The following is a 16,070-nucleotide window of genomic DNA, read 5'->3' on the forward strand; positions in this document are numbered from 1 at the left end:
TATTTCAATGCTAAGACTTCCCGACCCTTCTCAGGAAGAAACCTAGGAAACCCTACAAGGCTGTTATGATTACCGACTGTTAGATTTCCTCTCAGTCCTCTAACGACTCTAAAAGTGCCCTAATACGACTATCTACCTCTTAGCGCGACAATCTAAGGCAGTTCTAGGTTCTGACTTGGTTTACTAGACACAAATGCAATTAGGGAACTAACGTCGACTTCTCTCAAAATCTAAATTAGCTATATACTGCACCGCGACCTAATAACTAACTCGAGCCTCTCAGCGACAAGTTAAGCAGAATATTTACTTCTAATTATATTTTAATTACTGTTTCTAAGACTATCGGCCGATTTACCCAAAGATCACCCGAACCCGCAAGGATGCAAATAATCAACACAGATCTATTATGTGAAAGACATCCACCAAAATCTATGTGAAACAGTAAACAATCCACAATCAAAAGTAAATACGCACACGCACCAAATCAGAAAATCTAGAACACGTTACTTTCGAAGTCAATCCATAATTAATTCAATAAAAACCGTTAAAAGATCCATAAGTAAATTAAACCATCATCAAATCTAGGTAGTATCTAAAGTCTAGCCAAGAAACATGATGTTCAAAACAAACAAAACAAGTTCAAAACAAGAATTCATCATAAAGTATCGAAAACGCGAAAATAAGGAGCACCGGGAGATAAAACCCGAAAGATCTTCACTCTCACGATCCAAGCTTCAACCGGATGATTCCCGTTCGGCAAAATACTCCAGAATGCTCAAAATCACCTCCGAAATTCGTCCTAGGGTTTCTTGATTCGTATTCAGAGTTGTGTTCGGTTTCTTTTTCTTCAATCCAACAAAACCCTAATTTTCTCCGGATTTCACACCCCTCGCGTGACGCCTAGGGGGGGTCGCGTCACGCGGCGCCTCCATTGTATATTTTTTTTTATTTTTTTATTCTTATCAGCTTCCGGCTCTTCCCGACGCGCGTACGAATCCCGATTTTCTTCCAAACTGCTCGGTTTTGCTCGTTTTTCAACACTTTAAGCTACGGGACCTGAAATCAAAGCTTAACGTCAGCAGTATCGCAGTTCTAACCTAAACTAGACTCTAAACGACTGAAAATTGACCGAAATATACACTATAAACATATGTACTTTGCAGTACATCAAGGGTATGGCTTGAATGTGATCGTGGTGGTGAGCGCCCTACTACAGCAACACTTAGAAAAGCCGGAAGCAAAAAAACGGTTGCCCGTTTTACCTGCTGACTGTACGAAACCACCCGTATGAAACCTGGGAGGTAAAAGACGGAAAAATAAAACATAACCACGAACTTTGTGAGGACCTGTCGGCCCACGCGTTTGTGCGAAGGTTTACTCCAAGCGAAATGAAACTGATCGAGCATCTGACAGCTCAAAACATGGAGCCGCGCAAAATATTTCAAACGATAAGGAAGCATGACCCCGACAGGTTTCATGTTCAGAAAGACGTTAAAAACGTTGTGGCGAAGATTAGAGCCAAACAAAGACAAGGATTGACTGCCATGCAGTCACTAGAAAACATGATGATAAAGAACGACTTTATTTACGAGACACGGGAGGAACCCGGAACAGAGATCGTAATAGAGATCTTCTTTCTTCATCGGTACTCGAGAGACATGTGGCGTGCATTCCCCCACATCATGCTGATCGATGCAACGTACAAGACAAACTTATACAATATGCCATTTATCCAGATTGTTGGGGGTATGACGCCTACCAACAAATCGTTTATTATCGCGCATGCCGTTGTTAGTAAAGAACGGGGTGATAACTTTGTGTGGGTGCTTGAGAGGGTCAAGTCAATGTTGGATGAATGTATGGAGCCACGTATGATTTTAACAGATAGAGACCTAGCCCTTATGGGCGCGTGTGCTAAACTATTTCCAGACGCCTCCAGGCTTCTTTGCAGGTGGCAAAATACAACAGAATGTTATGAAGCACTGCAAGGCTGCCTTCACAGACGAAGACTGGGAAAAAATTTTGTCATTCTGGGGGACATTGATTGAGTCTCCATCCATACCCATCTACGAGTACCACTTGTGCAACATGCGAAAACGACTTGTGGAGTGCAAACGTTCTAGTAAGTTTTTCTAATAACATACGACTCACCTATGCAAATTTTATTAAATTATTTTTACTTTTTAGGAGTCTTCAATTATGTGTATGATAACTGGCTAAAAGACTGTAAGGAGATGTTCGTCTTTGCATGGACTGATAAAAGGCGCAACTTTGGTAATCGTACCACAAACAGAGTTGAGAGCCAACACGCCAACTTAAAGAGATACGTCCTAGATAGGAGCTCGCTGGACCGTGTAGTTGGTTGTGTCCAGGATATAGTTGAGACACAGTTCGGTGAAATAAGGAAGACTTTTCGAGAAAGCATCAACCACCACAAACACCCGCTGTTTCAACACCTACTTGGAAAAGTATCCCATACAGCCCTTGACTTGTTGAGTGGAGAGGCAATTAGGAAGCTAGATGTCTTGGAGCGCTTTCATTCATCATGTGGTTGCCAAATGTGGTACAGTTTCGGGTTGCCCTGTGCTTGTAGGATTGAAAAGTACATGAGTGAAGGTAATAATTGTTAAACGTACAACACTTGTGTGATATATTTCCGTTAATCATGTGACTTAAACAATGTTGTTTTTAGCCGTGCAGAGCGTCCGATTCAACTCGAAGACATAGACGTCTTCTGGCGGAAACTTAACTTCCAAAGTTGTAAATTGATAGACGATGACGTTGACGTGGTCAAAGAGCTAAATATTGTTTGACAACAATTAGAGTCGCACACCCCAACTCAGCAAAAAAGCCTGATGTCAAATATTAAAGCGGTGTTGACTCCAAAGAAATCTACCAAGAAACCACCGGTTGTCCAACAAAATACTCGTGGCCGACCAACAACAAAGCAGGTACAACAAAGGTTGGACGAAGCCTCTTGTATAGATGAAGAATTGAGGAGAAGCTCCTTCGGTGATGCAAACACGTGCTTTGAAGGTTCCCGACAAAGTAAGTACGATAAACCTCGCCACAGCTCGTACGTTCCGTCACAGGCCTCTCAACAGTCGGTTATAAGGTCCCAAAAACCCAAAGCGAGCCTAAGCCGTTCAAAGAGTTCTAAGAAGAAAGAGACATGAGATGATCACTGTTTTCCTTTAATCATTGGGGACGATTACGTGGGAATCATCGAACGGTTTAAGTCTACCATTCCGCCAGTGTTTCATCCGCATGTCTGGTGCATACGAGATATGATGTCGGATGGTCATTGTGGGTTTCGGTCTGTGGCTGTGGGCTTAGGTATGGATCAGAGTTCATGGGGGCTCATTCGAAGGGACCTTGTCCAAGAAATGGATCAGAACGAATCGATCTGGTTCCCAATATTTGAAGCATGGGATGAAGGTACGCATCGTCAAGGCCTAATTTGGAATTCAGTGTCCGGTTGTGGGGAGGATCACTGGATGGAATTCCCCTTAGCAGGACTTCTTAATGCACAAACGTACGGTATCGGGGTGCACCTATTAACGACAACCATCGGTGCGAGTTCCAATTTCTTCCTGATACTAAGTCCTCCGGCTAATCAACAACCATTTTATAACATTTTTATATTTTTTTTATATTTAGAATTGATTAAAACAGTTTATTTGTAATTTTTTTTTAAAAATTACTAACATACGCCTCGTATAGATCTAGACATGTCGTATACGATTGGTCAAAAGACCATTTTGCCCCTGATATGCCCCCATTCTAGGCTTAAATCAGGGGCTAAAAGGTCATTTTAACATAACCAGACACCTCGTATATAGTGGGATGGGTCGTCTGTAAGAGCGGGATTTTGAAAATTTGAATTTTGAATATTTGAATTTCAAAATTTGAATTTTTCAAAAAAGGACGCCTCGTATAGACCTGGACGGGTCGTCTATATGGGCGGCAACTCCTTTTTTAAAATTTGAATTTTGAAAATCTTTTATTTAATTACCAATATACCCCTGGAAAATCCCAGTATAGGCATTAAACAGGGGCACAAAGGTAATTTGAAACCCTAGACGACGCGTATAGGTCTATACGACCAATACTTGGTGGGCGGCAACTTTTTCACTTTTTCTTTTTTAATTATTAAAAAAATGTTTAATAAATTACCATTTTACCCCTGTAAAGCCCCTAGTATAAGCCTTAGTCAGGGGTAAAATGGTAATTAACCATTCCAGAAATATCTTTTTGGATTGGTTAATTACCATTTTACCCCTGATCAAGCCCTATACTTGGGGCTTTACAGAGGTAAAATGGTCATTTATTAAAAAGGCTAGACGGGTCGTCTAGCTCTATACGAGGTGTCTTTGCCTCGTATAAGGGGGGGGGGGGGAGACCTAGATGACCCTGTTTATCACCCAAACAAAAAAAAACACACACGTATACCGTGGATAAAGCTTTATATGCCCCGGATACGTATTTGGACCGTATTTTCGAAGATTTGAAGCATCCCTGGTACGTAGGTTTTTGTTGGGTTTGAGGTTTTAACTTGAGGTTGAAGATGAAGACAGTAGAACAGGACGCCCCGTATACCTCTATACGAGGCAGATGCGAGGCACTGTTTTTTTTTTTTTTTTTTTTTGTTAATAATAATTGTTATTAATGTTATTATTATGGTTATTATTATTGTTGTTGTTATTATTGTTGTTATTATTAATATTTTTCTTATTATTATTATTATTCTTACTATTATTGTTATTATTTGTATTATTATTATTATTATTGTTATTATTATTATTTATTATTGTTATTATTATTAATATTAATATTAATATTTATTATTATTATTATTATTATTATTAATATTTATTATTATTATTATTATTATTATTATTATTATTATTATTATTATTATTATTATTATTATTATTTTTATTATTGTTATTATTATTATTGTTATTATTATTATTATTAATATTATTGTTGTTGTTGTTATTATTATTATTATTTGTTATTATTATTATTATTATTATTATTTATTATTATTATTGTTATTATTATTATTATTATTGTTATTATTATTATTATTATTATTATTATTATTATTTATTATTAGTATTGTTCTTGTTGTTGTTATTATTTATTATTATTATTATTATTATTATTATTATTATTATTATTATTATTATTATAATTATTATTTATTATTATTATGCTACAAAGAAAGCAACATACACCCCAACAAAAGAGGAGTTGGTAACACCCAAGGCTGGTCAGGCTTGGGTGAACATTTTCTTTCATTGAAAAACCTGACTTGCCGGAGATCCCAAGTTTGTAATCGCGGATCAGGAATCGGCATCATTCTTGTTAAAATTGTGTTTTTGTAAAAGTTTTTAAAATTGTTGAGATTTTTACAGGTGGTGGACTATGCCGGAACTCCCAGGTTGGTAAGTGAGGAGTAGGTATCGGCATTTTTCTTGAGAAAATCACAAAAAACTGATTTCGTCTTACAAGTGGTGTCATGAAATTGTGTAGATGTGTTTCATACAAGTGGTAAGAGGTTGGTTCTTATAAAGCAATTACTCAAGGTCATTAAATTGAACTTGATGTAATCTTCATACAAGTAGTTGCATGAACAAGATGATGAATCTGTCCCTACAAGTGGTAAAAACAAACTTATTTTCCAGAAAAATCATTTTGATTAAAACAAACTTAAGTGTTTTGAAATCTAAATGAGAAAATAGTTTGTTGAAAGGGGGAGTTCTGATTGTTTATGCCAAGTGGATGGCGAATTGAAGCAATTCGATATCAGTTGTCATTTTGCTTGTATAGTTTGTTTTCAAATTTCTTTAAATGTGTTTGAATTTTAGGGGGGTAAAAATTTCAGAAAATCCAATCCAGAAAATCCAAAAACATTTGAAAATTTGAAAAAATCCAAAAACATGATAAAATTCAAAATGTGTTCTGTTGTGAAAAAGAGGAAATGATAGTACATCAGTGGACTATCACAACATGCTAAAGAAATGGAATGTAAAAATGTGATAAACAATCTCACTGCGGATATGCCAGTAGGGTTTTGCACATTTAGTAGATTGTAACGAGATATAAACCTAAATTTCAAACTTGCTTATATCGTGGGTAACAATTCTTGGATATATGGGTAGCCCCCAAAATCTTGTTTGAAAGGACCCTCTTTCTGAGATATTAGGTCTTTATACTCAGTGATATCTGGGGTATTATCCCGGGACTTCTGCTGAATGGAAATTCTGACCTAGTCCCCGTATAATACTTTCTGCAAAAGCTTGAAATATAGTGTCGCCCTTAGTACAAAAAATGATGAAACATTGAAAAATGCTAATCATGTGCTGTTGAACAAAAGATCCTCTAAAGAGGACACACCAAAAGTCGAGCCGTCATCTCTCTGCTGAACGGAAGTTCTGACCTGAGCTCTCACGGTTTCGCATTTAACCCTTTTACAGATATTATCTGTGGTATACTCACCTGTAAGACTGAATATTGAGATCTGGATACGGGAGTATATTCAAGTGGTGGGACACGCGAATAAGTTTAAGTGCTTAAGACATTAATCTCGTCTCGAAACAATTGAACTTTGTGTGAAAATTTAAGTGGACTGTAACACCCCGAAAATATAAATCCTTATATTGGAAAATTCAAAGAGTTAATAAACAAGAATTTACAAACTAGGAACTTAACCTAGTTAAGTTCAAGTCTTGAAATAATTCACAATAGGGTTAAGACACATAAACTTAAAAATAAAACAAAATTGAGGGGCTAAACTTGCCAAAGAAGGAAAGTTAAATGCTGAATTGTGACAAAACTCACCAAACACACCATTCTTGGTGTGTCTGGTCGATCAGGAGCAAGAAAGGGGCAATCCCCATCCCTCAAACCCTAGAATCTTCACAAAATTCACAAATTAAGGCTGCAAATCTGCTTCAAATCAAGTTCTAAACACGAATTAACGATCACCTAATCATAGTGATCAACAGGTATGTAGAAATTTGGTGTTTTTGCTACTTTTTGAATTCTAGATTAAGTGTGAAAAACAAGAGATTCAACTTGATTGTTGATGCATGGCTGAAATTAGAAGGGTTATGAGGTTTAGGATCAAACCCTAGATGATTTCTTGACATAACTTTGTATAATACTTGTAGGGTTACATAATCACCATTGTAGGTGAGTAGTGAACTCTAAGAAACTTGATAAATGCAGAATTTAAAATTCTTGTTCTAGCACAATCTGAAATTTGGAAGTGATTTCTGAAATGTTAATGATAAGATATGTGCTAAGTTGTTTAATTAAAGTGAAATTCGATGAAAATTACAAGATATGAACTTGGTAATGATTGTAGGAAAATCTGACCCGTTAGGTGTTTGTTGAAATGCCTAAGTGAGGATTTAAATGTAAAATGTTGATAAAAACGCAGATTTGATAATGGTCAATAATGATGTGATTATGGTCATAAAAAGAGTTCTAAACATGTTGTAAACTGAAATTTCTAGGCAAAGAGTCCGGATCGTCAAGCGGACAAACCGAAGGGAATCCACGGGGAAAGGGCGTGCTCTAAAGGTACGAAGATACCGCTTCGTTACATTAAATTTCTTATTGTTTTTATGTTGTAATATAAAGCATGGTAAACAAGATAGACCAATATGTCACGAAAGTGACTTTGTGTCTTAAACAAGTGAACGGGTCAAAAACAAGTGATAAGCATGAAACCTTGTATGTCCTGAATGGAGTGTAATTCAGCACCCAAACGGGTCAAACAAGTCTTGTAGTAAGCACGAAGCTAGATACTATCACATAATGCATGATTTATAGGATGCGTAAACTGTGTAGCGAACACAGTAAGCAAGTTGAGAAACTTTACCCTTAATATAGGAGTTAAAGTTTAGAAATTTAATGCATGACAAGTAGCATAAGTAACTAAACATGAAGCCTCGGAAACAAGCTTGTAAGCTATTCCGTAGACATACCCTCATGAGAATAGTCGAGTATTAGCACAAGTAGAATATGGGTATGGAAAATTACTTCGTCGCTTAACAATTTATGTGAAAGTAAGCTGTTTGATGCATGGAAAACAATCAGCAAAACTGCAAATGAAACAAGGAGGTTTAGTACAACGTTCACCGTAAATTACGGTGGTACCGTAATTTATGGTGGCCAGAAAAATTTTACGGTGGGGCTCTACTGATTTACGGTAGGCCTCAAAATGTCCAGAAGCCACCGTAACTTACGGTGTCACCGTAAGTTACGGTGGAGCCCAGCTTGATGAAAATTTTTATTTCATTTTCTCGAATAAGTTTTCGGACCTGATTCGAATACGTAAATTTCCAAGAATAATAACGCTAATGCTTGTTTAAAAGGATGATGATCAAGCATAACTATCCGAACCGAACACTCTAGCAAACGCTTCCGCATATGATCTTTTGTTCTAAAAACTATGTAAACAATTGTAGTTAATATCTTGATTATGTTTTCGTAAGAACTATACATGTATGTTGTGTTTAGTTTTGGTTTAAAATATTGAAAGTTTTTGTCAAGACGTCATTTTGGCGTTAAATGCAAGGTTCTATGTTGTTAAATCTAGTAATATAAACTGGGTCTTACAAGTTGGTAATAAGAGCCCAAGGTTGCCAATAAGTGTTCGGTTCAAGCTTGATCAAGCATCCGGTAAGAGTTAATCGTTTAAGTAGAAATTAGAGAATATAGAAATAAATCATGAACAAATATGTATGAAAAGGGTGTGTAAGCTCACTCAAATACAAGAAATGCATGAAACAAGAATGATTAAATCAAGTTATGAACTTGATGAAATCAAAACAAGTAAAGCATGTGTTATAAATGGAATGTTTAACAATATATGTAAACATTTCAGTACTAAAGATGGCGGGCGGAGGTGATGGTGATGCGGTGCCAAGAGTCACCAAACAAATGAGAATAGTGATTGCCGAGGAGGTTGGAAAGGCAATCGAAAACAGTTTATCGAACTTCATTGATAAAATCCAAAATACGGTTTTATCAGTAGTAGAAGAAAGAATCAAGAAGCTAGAGGATAACTCGAATCTAGCAAAGGAAAAATCTGGAGGACGAAAGCCTTGTTCGTACAAGGAATTCATGGCTTGTAAACCACCCATATATAATGGGGAGGTTGATCCAATTGTGTGTCAACGATGGATAGGCGATATCGAGGGGGTATTCGAGAGAACTCATTGCGATGAGAATGACTACGTAGCTTATGGTACGGGTCAACTAAGAGGTCAAGCAAAAAACTGGTGGGATAATAAAAAGAAGGAGATTGGAAGTGAAGTGGCTAAGACCATGACATGGGAGGAGTTTAAGACGCCGTTTCTTAAACACCATAGTCCCAAAGCGGTCATAAACAAGATCAAGGAAGAGTTCATGCAACTCAGACACAAAGGTGAATCCATAGACAAGATCACGGGGATGTTTATGGACAAGACAAAGTTCTGTGACGATCTGATAACGAATGAAGAGCAAAAGGTTTATTACTACCATAACATGCTAAGCGCAGAGTATAGGGAGTTCATAACCCCTTCAAAGTACGAGACCCTTACCGAGATTGTCAATGCTGCTCGGGAAAGGGAAATCGAGCTGAAAAAGAGTATAGAACGGGGTGAACGAAGGGCACAAGACGTAAATCCAAGCCCTACCAAGAAAGCAAGAACGAATGAAACAGCGAAGAAATCAGATACAAAGGGCGGTACACCAAGTTGCAAAATCTGTGGCAAGAATCATAAGGGTGAATGTCGCTTCAAAGATAAGCCCTGTCCCATATGCCGAAAAACGGGACATATGGCTATATCATGCCTGGAGAAAGTGACCGTTTGTTACAACTGTTACCGAACGGGTCACAAAAGATCGGAGTGCCCGGAACTGGTGGGAAAGAAAGAAGGGCAAGACTCGAAAGGTGAAGCCTCAAAAGCCAAAGCAAGATCTTTCCAATTGACCGCTGCTGAAGCAAAGGTCGAACCTGACATGGTCTCAGGTATATTCACTGTAAATTCAATTCCCGCACGTGTGTTATTTGATACTGGTGCGAATAAATCCTTTGTTTCATATGGGTTTATTCGGCACCCTTCATTTGTTCTAACAAAATTACCTATGCCTTTAGAAGTAGAGATAGGTAATAACAAAAGCTTTATTGTTTGCGATGTATGTGAAAACTGTACGATGAACATTGATGACGAGGAATACGCAATAGATTTGATTCCGATGTCGATGGGAGAATTCCAAGTGATAGTGGGAATGGATTGGCTATCCCGTTACCACGCGAAAGTGGTTTGTTTCCGAAAGGAAATAAAACTAACGTCTCCTAGTGGAAAACCAGTTACGATATATGGTGAAAAAGGAGGTAACCCGGTGATATGCACAATGCTAGAAGCCCATAAACTCATGAAACATGGATGCAAGGCCTATATGGTATATGCAAGTGAAACAGAAAAAGAACCCCTCAAAATTGATAATGTACCGGTGGTACGTGATTATGAAGATGTATTTCCGGAAGAACTACCGGGGATACCACCAGAACGGGAGGTAGAGTTTGGAATCGAGTTGATTCCGGGCGCGAAACCCGTGGACAAGGCGCCATACCGACTTGCACCGTCGGAGTTACAAGAATTGATGTCTCAAATTCAGGAATTTCTTGACAAGGGGTTTATCCGACCGAGTGTGTCTCCGTGGGGCGCACCAGTCTTATTCGTGAAAAAGAAGGATGGCAGTATGCGCATGTGTATCGATTACCGAGAGTTAAACAAACTCACGGTGAAGAATCGATACCCACTTCCAAGAATTGATGATTTATTTGACCAATTACAAGGAGCAGGTTGGTTCTCCCAAATTGATCTCCGATCTGGTTATCACCAATTGAAGGTCAAGGAGGAAGATGTTCCGAAGACGGCTTTTCGTACACGGTACGGGCATTATGAGTTCCTTGTAATGCCCTTTGGATTGACAAATGCACCCGCGGCTTTCATGGACCTCATGAACCGGGTTTGCAAACCCATGCTAGATAAGTCGGTAATCGTATTTATCGATGACATTTTGGTATATTCGAAGAATGAAGCTGAGCATGCGTGTCATTTGCGGGAAGTATTAGACACCCTCAGATGAGAAAAGCTATATGCAAAATTTTCTAAGTGCGCTTTCTGGCTAAGAGAGGTGCAATTTCTTGGACATATCATTAGTACCGATGGAGTACTAGTGGATCCGTCCAAGGTGGAAGCTGTGTCAAAATGGAACCCTCCAAGAAACCCCTCAGAAATCCGAAGCTTTTTAGGGCTTGCGGGATATTATCGGAAATTCATACAGGATTTCTCCAAAATTGCCTTGCCATTGACCAAATTGACTCGCAAGGAGGAAAAGTTTGTATGGGGCGTTAAGCAAGAGGAAGCTTTCCAAACGCTCAAAGAAAGGTTGACCCACGCTCCGGTATTGACATTACCGGAAGGGACTGACGACATGGAAGTTTACTCGGATGCTTCCTATTTAGGGCTTGGGTGTGTTTTGATGCAACGAGGTAAGGTCATCGCCTACGCCTCGAGGCAATTGAAAGTTCATGAAAAGAAATACCCGGTTCACGACTTGGAATTGGCGGCAGTAGTGTTTGCCTTAAAGATATGGAGGCATTATTTGTACGGGGTAAAATTTACAATTTTTACCGACCATAAAAGCTTGAAATATTTCTTCGACCAGAAGGAATTAAACATGAGACAAAGGCGGTGGTTGGAAACAGTCAAAGATTTCGATTGTGAATACATTACCACCCTGGGAAGGCCAATGTAGTGGCCGATGCGCTGAGTCGCAAAGCAGATTATACCCCGATACGGGTAAGATCAATGCAACTTGTTGTGACTTCAAGCTTACTAGAACGAATTCGAGAAGCGCAGGATGAAGCTGTAAAGGCGGAAAACTGGAAAAAGGAAAGAATTATCGGCCAAGTTAAAGACCTTGAGATGGGCAGTCACGGTCTAAAAACTCGTTTTAATAGAATCTGGGTCCCTAACACATGTGAAGTTAAGAAGCTTCTACTTGATGAAGCTCATAAATCCCGCTATTCCATTCATCCGGGAGCGACCAAGATGTATAATGACTTGAAGCAAAACTATTGGTGGCCCGGAATGAAGCGTGACACCGTGAAATACGTGGAAAAGTGTTTGACTTGCCTACAAGTTAAGGCGGAACACCAAAATCCATATGGTAAACTTCAACCGTTAGAAATCCCGGTTTGGAAATGGGAGCAAATTACGATGGACCTATTGACCAAACTACCTAAAACAAGTCGTGGTTTTGATGCTATATGGGTAGTCGTGGATAGGTTAACTAAAAGTGCTCACTTTATTCCGATTCGTGAGACTTATACATCTGAGAAAATGTCGGAGGTATACACCAATGAAATCATAGCAAGGCATGGAGTACCGATATCCATTGTGTCAGACAGAGATACTCAGTTTACTTCGAAATTCTGGCGTGAATTCCAAGAACAAATGGGAACTAAATTGTTCCTTAGCACTGCTTACCATCCACAAACGGATGGGCAGAGCGAAAGAACAATACAAACGCTGGGAGATATGCTACGTGCTTGCATTATTGACTTTGGAGGTAGTTGGGATGTCCATTTACCCTTGGTCGAATTTGCATATAGCAATAGCTATCACGCGAGTATTAAAATGGCCCCGTATGAGCTATTATATGGCAGAAAATGTCGGACTCCAGTATGTTGGGGAGAAGTGGGTCCGCGGGGGCTAGCACCTGCTGATATAATCCGAACTACAAATGTGAAAATCGACATAGTTCGGGCACACTTGAAAGCGGCTCAAGACCGGCAAAAGGCATATGCAGATAAAAGAAATAGGCCAATTGAATTTCAGGTTGGCGATATGGTTATGCTAAAAGTTTTCCCATGGAAGGGTATTATTAGATTCAGAAAAAGGGGAAAACTAAGCCCAAGATTTATTGGGCCATTTAGAATCACTGAACGGGTTGGTAAAGTAGCTTATCGACTTGAATTACCCGAAGAGTTGAGTGGAATTCATAGCACATTCCACGTGTCACATCTCCGAAACTGTTTGGCCGACGAAACTGCTCATATCCACTACGATGATATCGAGGTGGATAACAGCCTCAACTATGCAGTAAAACCAATTGCGATTTTAGATCGTAAGGAGAAAAGTTTGAGGAACAAGATAATAAACCAAGTCAAAGTCAAATGGGAGCACAGAAAAGGGTCAGACACTACATGGGAGTCCGAAGAAGAGATGCGACGACTCCACCCTACATTATTTGGTACGTAATTCGGTTTCGGGGACGAAACCCTTTTTAAGGGGGGTGGACTTGTAACACCCCGAAAATATAAATCCTTATATTGGAAAATTCAAAGAGTTAATAAACAAGAATTTACAAACTAGGAACTTAACCTAGTTAAGTTCAAGTCTTGAAATAATTCACAATAGGGTTAAGACACATAAACTTAAAAATAAAACAAAATTGAGGGGCTAAACTTGCCAAAGAAGGAAAGTTAAATGCTGAATTGTGACAAAACTCACCAAACACACCATTCTTGGTGTGTCTGGTCAATCAGGAGCAAGAAAGGGGCGACCCCCATCCCTCAAACCCTAGAATCTTCACAAAATTCACAAATTAAGGCTGCAAATCTGCTTCAAATCAAGTTCTAAACACGAATTAACGATCACCTAATCATGGTGATCAACAGGTATGTAGAAATTTGGTGTTTTTGCTACTTTTTGAATTCTAGATTAAGTGTGAAAAACAAGAGATTCAACTTGATTATTGATGCATGGCTGAAATTAGAAGGGTTATGAGGTTTAGGATCAAACCCTAGATGATTTTTGACATAACTTTGTATAATACTTGTAGGGTTACATAATCACCATTGTAGGTGAGTAGTGAACTCTAAGAAACTTGATAAATGCAGAATTTAAAATTCTTGTTCTAGCACAATCTGAAATTTGGAAGTGATTTCTGAAATGTTAATGATAAGATATGTGCTAAGTTGTTTAATTAAAGTGAAATTCGATGAAAATTACAAGATATGAACTTGGTAATGATTGTAGGAAAATCTGACCCGTTAGGTGTTTGTTGAAATGCCTAAGTGAGGATTTAAATGTAAAATGTTGATAAAAACGCAGATTTGATAATGGTCCATAATGATGTGATTGTGGTCATAAAAAGAGTTCTAAACATGTTGTAAACTGAAATTTCTAGGCAAAGAGTCCGGATCGTCAAGCGGACAAACCGAAGGGAATCCACGGGGAAAGGGCGTGCTCTAAAGGTACGAAGATACCGCTTCGTTACATTAAATTTCTTATTGTTTTTATGTTGTAATATAAAGCATGGTAAACAAGATAGACCAATATGTCACGAAAGTGACTTTGTGTCTTAAACAAGTGAACGGGTCAAAACAAGTGATAAGCATGAAACCTTGTATGTCCTGAATGGAGTGTAATTCAGCACCCAAACGGGTCAAACAAGTCTTGTAGTAAGCACGAAGCTAGATACTATCACATAATGCATGATTTATAGGATGCGTAAACTGTGTAGCGAACACAGTAAGCAAGTTGAGAAACTTTACCCTTAATATAGGAGTTAAAGTTTAGAAATTTAATGCATGACAAGTAGCATAAGTAACTAAACATGAAGCCTCGGAAACAAGCTTGTAAGCTATTCCGTAGACATACCCTCATGAGAATAGTCGAGTATTAGCACAAGTAGAATATGGGTATGGAAAATTACTTCGTCGCTTAACAATTTATGTGAAAGTAAGCTGTTTGATGCATGGAAAACAATCAGCAAAACTGCAAATGAAATAAGGAGGTTTAGTACAGCGTTCACCGTAAATTACGGTGGTACCGTAATTTACGGTGGCCAGAAAAATTTTACGGTGGGGCTCTACTGATTTACGGTAGGCCTCAAAATGTCCAGAAGCCACCGTAACTTACGGTGTCACCGTAAGTTACGGTGGAGCCCAGCTTGATGAAAATTTTTATTTCATTTTCTCGAATAAGTTTTCGGACCTGATTCGAATACGTAAATTTCCAAGAATAATAACGCTAATGCTTGTTTAAAATGTTAGTTCTCAGGTATTCAAGAAAAAGGATGATGATCAAGCATAACTATCCGAACCGAACACTCTAGCAAACGCTTCCGCATATGATCTTTTGTTCTAAAAACTATGTAAACAATTGTAGTTAATATCTTGATTATGTTTTCGTAAGAACTATACATGTATGTTGTGTTTAGTTTTGGTTTAAAATATTGAAAGTTTTTGTCAAGACGTCATTTTGGCGTTAAATGCAAGGTTCTATGTTGTTAAATCTAGTAATATAAACTGGGTCTTACATGGACCAATATACTGACAATCTAAGTGAATTGTTTAGAACTTAAAATGAAATAAAGCTTAATGGTGTTGGTGATTTGTCTCATAAACTGATATGATCCTCTTACACAAACTAACAAAAATATTGTCTGTAAATATTTCTTTACTGCATTTTAGTTAATCTAAAAAATCCAAAAAGATTTTCAGTGTGTTTTAGCATAAATTTTGAAAAATGCAAAAAGATTTTCGATAACTGATGTTGGAAAGCTGATATTCAAAATTCCAAGTACTAAACATGATGACTATTTTGTGAGGGGGAGTAAGTTAAATCTAAAAATGTTTAAATTTTTTATGAAAATAATCACAGATATTCTGATTGTTTTTGAAGAGGGGAGTCAGTGTTCATACATACATTTTTATATAAATTGTTAAAATTTGTGAACTTATTATGTGGTAGAGAATGTGCAGAATAGTGATGCTGAGTGTTAGAGTGCCAGGTTCCGATGCTTGAGGACTCTGAATCTTATAATATCAGCCAGGCAACGATCTTGAACCTGTGAAAGCAAGATTATAATCCTGTATCTGATGATGCTGATGAACTTAAGGAATGCCAGCAAATCGATAGGGGGAGTCTGAAGAATTTAGAGAGAAGATTCAAAAGAGTAAAGCCCAAAGACTGATCAAGATT

General features: G+C 38.0%; 1 protein-coding gene across 1 annotated transcript; it reads left to right on the top strand.

Moving 5' to 3' along the window:
• The first annotated feature begins 1,544 nt into the window (after positions 1 to 1,544).
• Positions 1,545 to 2,813, top strand: LOC110926695. The gene is made up of 3 exons (XM_022170412.1): positions 1,545 to 1,869; positions 2,188 to 2,616; positions 2,701 to 2,813. The coding sequence occupies exons 1-3, from the start codon at positions 1,545 to 1,547 to the stop codon at positions 2,811 to 2,813; spliced, it is 867 nt and encodes a 288-aa protein (XP_022026104.1).
• Positions 2,814 to 16,070: the final 13,257 nt, after the last annotated feature.

The sequence above is a fragment of the Helianthus annuus genome, chromosome 3, assembly GCF_002127325.2.
Source record: "Helianthus annuus cultivar XRQ/B chromosome 3, HanXRQr2.0-SUNRISE, whole genome shotgun sequence".
NCBI classification, from domain to species: Eukaryota; Viridiplantae; Streptophyta; class Magnoliopsida; order Asterales; family Asteraceae; genus Helianthus; species Helianthus annuus.

Excerpts from the sequence above, each read along its gene's own strand:
- LOC110926695 (XM_022170412.1), top strand. The coding sequence starts at position 1,545 with ATGCAGTCACTAGAAAACATGATGATAAAGAACGACTTTATTTACGAG. Across the intron at positions 1,870-2,187 it reads GGATGAATGTATGGAGCCAC|GAGTCTTCAATTATGTGTAT; the intron begins GTATGATTTTAA and ends TTTACTTTTTAG. Across the intron at positions 2,617-2,700 it reads TGAAAAGTACATGAGTGAAG|AGCGTCCGATTCAACTCGAA; the intron begins GTAATAATTGTT and ends TTAGCCGTGCAG.